This window comes from Scophthalmus maximus, chromosome 18 (genome assembly GCF_022379125.1).
Source record: "Scophthalmus maximus strain ysfricsl-2021 chromosome 18, ASM2237912v1, whole genome shotgun sequence".
Taxonomy (NCBI): Eukaryota; Metazoa; Chordata; class Actinopteri; order Pleuronectiformes; family Scophthalmidae; genus Scophthalmus; species Scophthalmus maximus.
In genome coordinates, this window is record NC_061532.1 from 5,298,275 (window position 1) to 5,305,000 (window position 6,726).

At 46.1% G+C, this 6,726-nt stretch overlaps 1 protein-coding gene across 1 annotated transcript; it reads left to right on the forward strand.

Moving 5' to 3' along the window:
- Nucleotides 1–841: 841 nt before the first annotated feature.
- ccnk (cyclin K) lies at nt 842–6,472 on the forward strand. Its single transcript, XM_035618117.2, has 11 exons — nt 842–1,004; nt 1,774–2,006; nt 2,342–2,423; nt 2,524–2,655; nt 2,978–3,083; nt 3,175–3,232; nt 3,480–3,649; nt 3,758–3,966; nt 4,083–4,113; nt 4,325–4,396; nt 4,850–6,472. Exons 1-11 carry the CDS (start codon nt 996–998, stop codon nt 5,389–5,391), a joined length of 1,644 nt encoding a protein of 547 aa, XP_035474010.1. The 5' UTR covers nt 842–995; the 3' UTR covers nt 5,392–6,472.
- Nucleotides 6,473–6,726: the final 254 nt, after the last annotated feature.

Here is a 6,726-nt window from a genome sequence, read left to right on the forward strand (position 1 = left end):
TAAAAAGTGCAAAACACAATTTATTTAAAATGGTCTTTCTCCAGGCAAAATGATCTGTAGGTGGGCGACCACACAACATTCAGGCACTGAATGAGGGATGTACAGTGGAGATATACAGGATCATAAAAAGCCGAGTCCAGATAAATTAGTCATAAGATCAGGATAGGTTAAGAAGAAGGCTTTTTTTTTCTTCACCTCGACACTTTGTTTAAGCACCCATGGCCTGGGGTCTTTTCAGAAGGACGCCCCTCGAACTCAGTGCTGCCCAGTTCAGTACATCAGTCACAGGTTCTCTGCAGCTTTGGGGGCTGGCAACCACAGCACACGGGTGAAAGAGTGAGGAGGGAAGTGAGATCATCAATTGAGTGGTTTACTTTCCTTTTTGCCTTTGCGGTTCCAGTTATCCTCCAAGTCCTTGGTGTAAGAAGGGGGGGGGGGCACTCTCCGGGGTGCTTTCAGGTGCACGGCAAACTGTAGGAGAAACCAGTCAATTATTTAAAGTCACACGCAAAAGCTATTTTACTGGTGGGCGAAATAAATGTAATGTAATGTAATGTAATGTGGTGTAGTGTAATGTCGTGTAGTGTAGTGTAATGTCGTGTAGTGTAATGTAATCTAATGTAATGTATTGTAGTGTAATGTCGTGTAATGTAATGTAATGTAATGTAGTGTAGTGTACTGTCGTGTAGTGTAATTTAATCTAATGTAATGTATTGTAGTGTAATGTCGTGTAATGTAATGTAATGTAGTGTAGTGTCGCGTAATGTAATGCAATGACAGCCGCGTTGCGCCACGCGCTGCGTCATGACGTAGTAGGCCTTCTCTGACGTCCTGCGTCATGACGTATTAGGCCCACTCTGACGTCCTGCCTAATGGCGATGCCCTTGTTACAATGGGGACCGTTGTTGATCACTTGTTACCCGAATTGTTGAAGTGAACAACTGCGGATTATTCATACAGCGGCGTCTTTTTGGGCGAGTCGCCCCGGAGGCTACATGTTAAAGGTAGGAGTAGTCGCGGGTTTCACTACGAGCGGTCGGCTCGAGTTCCAACTACTTCTGACAGGTCGCGGCGCTAAGACCTCGAGTGGAGCTAGTTCGCTAGCCGAGGTTAGCTAGCTGCGGCGGGCCGGCGAAGACACTCACACCTTCGCCCGCCTTTTAGAGAGAGAGTTTGGTTTACTTGTTAAGCCCTCACCTCACCGTACCTCCTTTGCTAACACGCACGAGTCAACGCACGTCTGCTTGTCGCGTCCCTGCGAAGTTAACTTCAGCTAGCCGCTAGCGACAAGCTAACAGTTTCGTTTCGCTAACTGCGGAGGAGGAGGGGGGGGGGGGGGGGCTGTCGTCGTCGACATCACATTAATCTGTCAATTGTTTCATATTAGTGATGATGCCACACATTCATAGCTGCCAGGCTTCACGTTAGGCGCAGTTTACCCATGCGAGAGATGGTGCCGTGCCAAACATTACACCCCCGTCGGAGTGAGTCTTCTCTCGCGGCTGCTCTCTTGGTTGTTGCTAGCGGCTAACGTAGCAACCTCTATATGGCTAAAGAATGATCAATACAATTTTTTAAAAAGATCTTTCAAAGTCCAGTTTTTAACATGATCCCTTCCATGTTCTGTCCATGAACCTCACTCAATACAGTTGGCTTTGATCAGCTGTTGAGTCAACGCTGTTTACATGATGCTAAAGAAGTCCTGGTTCTGACCAACAAATGCTGATGAGTAGAGATGTAACTGCAGCCTTCTTTTCTTCTCTATTTCCTCAGTCGGGTGCAGCAGGTCCATCCTCTGTTGCCTCTCCTCAACCAATGAAGGAATTCAAGGAGAACTCAATGACTGCCCAAGCAATCCTGGACCACATCAAACCGTGCTGGTACTGGGACAAGAAGGATCTGGCCCACACCCCGTCCCAGTCCGAGGGCCTGGACCCCGGCACGGAGGCTCGGTATCGGCGGGAAGGGGCCCGCTTCATATTTGATGTGGGGACACGACTTGGACTGTATCCTTGATTGATTGATTGATCGATTGATTGTTAGAATGGGTTAAAAGATAAATCAGTGCCACGTGGTTCAGTTGATCCCTGATGAAACTACATTCGATTGAAAAAAATACTTAACAGCGTCAACATTATAAAGATACAATAAAACTAAAAATCCCTAGAAGAGTTTCCCAGGAAGCCATGGTGAGTTATTTTATGTAAAGATCAGGGCAGCACAGTCGTTGTGAAACACCGTTTTCTTGTGGGTCGGAATTAATTTTGCGTAGCCGCCGATATCTGACAAATGTGCAAATAGCTGTAGATGGTTTGTCTGTGACTCCCTTGACTGTTATCAGACACTATGACACACTGGCAACTGGCATCATATACTTCCACCGCTTCTACATGTTTCACTCCTTCAAGCAGTTCCCCCGATATGTAAGTTTTAATGGTCGATTAACTTTTTAATTTTTTTTCCCCACATTCCTTGAAGTGGACTAAATGTGTAGTATTAATGATTTGATTTGTGTCTCACCAGGTGACGGGCGGTTGCTGTCTTTTCCTGGCAGGGAAAGTGGAGGAAACCCCAAAGAAGTGTAAAGACATCATCAAAACAGCCCGCAGCTTACTGAATGATGTGCAGTTCGCCCAGTTTGGAGACGACCCGAAGGTGCAGTTTCTTTAATTTTCACTCGGTTGTCTTGAGACATGGCCTTTTAACACTGGGTGTTTTAAATGTAAAGGGATGGTACTGTATACTGTACCTCAGTGTTTGAGTCAGGGAACTTGTTGTGGTCACTGAGTGGAGAAAAAACAATACTAGTCTTAACCACAGAGCCCTCATGTAACCTTAGAGAGGAAAAACTTAAACATGCCGCAGCTGTTAATCCGCCTTTACAAGCAACCACATCTTATATTGTAGGAATAACTTGTATGAATTGTAGACATTCTGTTGACAGGATTAATTAAAATACTTGTATTTTCTTCAACAGGAAGAGGTGATGGTGTTGGAGAGAATCTTGCTCCAGACTATCAAGTTTGACCTGCAGGTGGAGCACCCCTACATGTTCCTGCTGCGCTATGTCAAGCAGCTCAAAGGTGAGCTGGGATAATTATGGCATCATCAAATCCAAAGAGAGTCTAATTCTGGAAACCAGAGCATATGATTATTTTTTTCTTATTGTTACAGGGGATAAGAATAAAGTGTGCAAGGTGCTGCAGATGGCATGGACATTTGTCAACGACAGGTGAGCGGCTGGAGTGTAAACACTGTCTCCCAATCTCACTCTCACTCTTCTGGATTGTAAATAATGTGCATTGATATGTTATAAATAATATTTATTTAAAAATAATTAATTGTATTGGGGGGGCATGGTGCCAAGTTGAGCCTGTCAACACCTTTGCTGTGCTTTGTGTTGACAAAATGGGGGGGAAAAAACAATAGTAACGTAATTTCTTTCAAGGTAAGAAATCTTTCGCATGTGTCGCTTCCAGCCTGTGCACCATGCTGTCTCTGCAATGGGAGCCAGAGATCATTGCAGTGGCTGTCATGTACCTGGCCGGCCGCCTCTGTAAGTTTGACATCCAGGAGTGGACCGCCAAGCAGTCGTCACGCCGCTGGTGGGAGCAGTTTGTCCAGGATGTCCCCGTTGAGCTGCTCGAAGGTGCTCATCACAAAGCCATGACTCTTTTGGCCTTTCTTTTTAATATTTATACCGTATCTATCTATCTATCTATCTCCCGTCTCAACACAAAACATCTCTGTCTTTCAGACATTTGCCACCAGATCCTGGATCTGTACTCCCAGGGCAACAAGCCCATTCCTCAGCAGATTGCGGAGAAGGAGCGGGCAACTATTCCTCCGCTCCCCGCTCCTCCTGTACCACAGGGACTACCCCCAGCCGCCATCCCTCCTCCCCCACCACCAAAGAAGACGTCCCCTCAGGGTGGCAGCCCAGGACGCCAGCTCAAACGCTCACATGTGAGTATCAACTTGAATCACATTGTTAATGGCCTTAATCCTTTATCGTATGTGCATGTATAACACTCGACCTAAACCAAATTGAGTATTTATATTTGTTTCTTCCTTTGTTTCAGACATCCCCCAAAGATGAACCAAAGGCTCCAGGTAACATTCCTGTTCATCCAGCTCATTTGGGTTTATAAGTAGTAAATGTTGGCTCATCCAGTGAAATACCTCCAAGAATTTTTTTCTAATTAGCATTATTATAATAATTTTTTGCTTTTAGGATTTTATGAATATTTACGCCTCGAGCAAAGTGACTTTATTTAAAAAACAAAAACATTTGCATCTTATTTTCTGGCCTGTTCTTTTGCAGAACAAATTGGGGCAAAGATTCCTAGACTGGAAAGCCCAATGCCTCCTCTGCCTACATCGCAGCCTCCCTCAGGTAACTGTTTGTCATCTCTTATCTATCAGATTGGGGTAGAGCATGGGGACGTGCTGGCAATGCTCTCAATACCCGCTTGTCTGTTTCGCCTGTGTCTTCAAAAATTGGCTGATAATCAGCAGCCAGGACCCCCTGCCTGGGACTCCAGCTTAGAAAGCAACCCAAAGTCTTTAGTCCTCTCAGACTGCTTACATAACCAGCAACTCGTCTGGACATTATGTTTCCCAACACGCACATACTCACGTACTCCTAACCTCTCCCAGACCAATCTGATTAGTGCTTGAGCCTGATAATGAGACCACCTATGTGGCTGAGGCCCGGTAGCTGTGGTCTGGCTGTGCACTGACTGTCTGGGAAACAGAGGTTACTCGCGATCATTGTCGGAATGAGTAGTTTTTGTGATTTATGGGGAATTTTCAAGAGGTTGATTTCTCTTTTCCTGTCACTCACCAGACCGAAAAGCTCCAGCTCCAGCGCCTCCCGCGGAAGCCGAACCAGGAAGTGAGGCTGCTCCTCCACTCCCGCACGCTCCACCTCCACACCAGCCCCCTCCCCTGCCCCACCGCCCTCCTCCGCCCCCGCCCTCCAACTACATCATGTCCACCACCAGCTCCTACATGTCTGGGGAGGGCTATCAGAGCCTGCAGTCGATGATGAAGACCGAGGGTCCCACGTATGCCCCCATGCCACCAAGCTATGCTCCCCCAATACCGCCATACCACCCCCACGTCTATCCGCCACCGGCAGCTCCACCTCCAGGCCCTCCTCCTCCTTCCTCATACCCACCGCCTAACTTGGCCCCGGCCTATCCGCCTCCGGGCTACAACAGCTACCCTCCACCACCACGCATGCCACCAGGCCATGTGCCTCCTCCGGGGATAGGCCTTCCACCTACTGGGTACCCTCCACCGCTGCCCGGGCCTCCAGGACAGTCGCAGGTGCCCCTGCCCCCTCTGCCTGGCATGCCCATGAACCGTGGTGGGTGGATGAGATGAGGGTGCGATAACAGCTTATGAACTGCGTCTGTGCAGAGCAACGACTGGGGAGGACGAGCTCTCTGAAGAGGGAGAACGACCAGGAACTTGTGTTCTTCTGGTCCCAACAAAGGAAAGGAAGCGGTTTCGCCTCCACTACGACTTCTGATAAAGGGCTCCAAGGGTTGTGAATAGACTTGAAAGGAAAAGAGGTGTGGACAGTGTTGTTATGAGACCCCAAAGTGGCGCTGAGAGGTTGCAGTAAGAATAATGAAATATTTCAACGTATGTGACCTAATCATGCACAGAATGGAACAACGTGTACCCGACTCCAGGGTCTTGTAACAAACGCTTTCCACTCATTGTTTTTGTTCTGGGAACATACAAGGAAATAGTAGCACCCTGTCTTTTGTTTCTCTTTAGTTTTTTTTAGTGTCGTCAGACCTGCTCCTTCAGTAATTGTAGGGAGATGAAATGTACCATTTTTTACTCGACCTTTGAGTGGCTCAAAGTCTAAGTCTTCTGTTTCCTTCTGTACTCTGATCACCCTGACCTTGTTGTTTTGGTTTTCCCCTAAATCTCCACTCACCGTGTTGCTGAGAAAAACGGAGCAAAATAAAATAGTGATGGTTTAACACGCATCAGTCGAGTATATTAAAGGACTGTAACGTTGAAAGACTGAATGAAACACGCTGTGTATACAAACATGTCCATGAATGTACAGTGTTTATATTCTTATTCTGGGGAAACACTGGGGTCATGTTGCAAGATGTCGCTGCTACCATTAGACGCTTAAAAAAAAGAAAGAAAAATCAAACCTCTTATTTCCTCCTCCCTTATTTTTTTAGTGCAACTGCACATCATGAACTACTCAACAGAAACCCTGGGACTAACATATAACACTGGACACTCTAAACGTATAGTTGTACATATCTGATCTGATTTTCATTTGGACAGATTCTTTTGTTTCTGGAGAGTTTCTATCCGTATGTGCCTTAGTCAGGCCTCCCCTTTTCTGTGTCCTGCCGCAGCTTTGGTTGTGTCTGAGCGACGCCTAGGACTATGAAATAACAATAAAGAACTTGCTTTTTCCTACTATAAACGGACTAGTGTGTTTGTTCTGTCCGTGTGTGGATTCACCGTGAACAGCAATGGTTCCCAATAGGGCTGCAACTAAGTCATTTTCATTATATGGAAAAATCTCAATCTCCAAGATGATGTTTTGTTTTGTCCACACACCAAAGATATTCAGTTTACTGTCAGAGGAGCAAAGAAACCAGAAATCATTTAAGAAGTTATTTTTCCAAAAAAACTACTTATCAATCAATTAACCGATTATCAAAATAGTTGTCGATA

What these genes read in the sequence shown, in the direction of transcription:
- ccnk (XM_035618117.2), top strand. An exon ending in AGTTTGGAGACGACCCGAAG is followed by an intron (nt 2,656 to 2,977) that starts GTGCAGTTTCTT and finishes TTTCTTCAACAG; the next exon opens with GAAGAGGTGATGGTGTTGGA. An exon ending in CCCCGTTGAGCTGCTCGAAG is followed by an intron (nt 3,650 to 3,757) that starts GTGCTCATCACA and finishes TCTGTCTTTCAG; the next exon opens with ACATTTGCCACCAGATCCTG.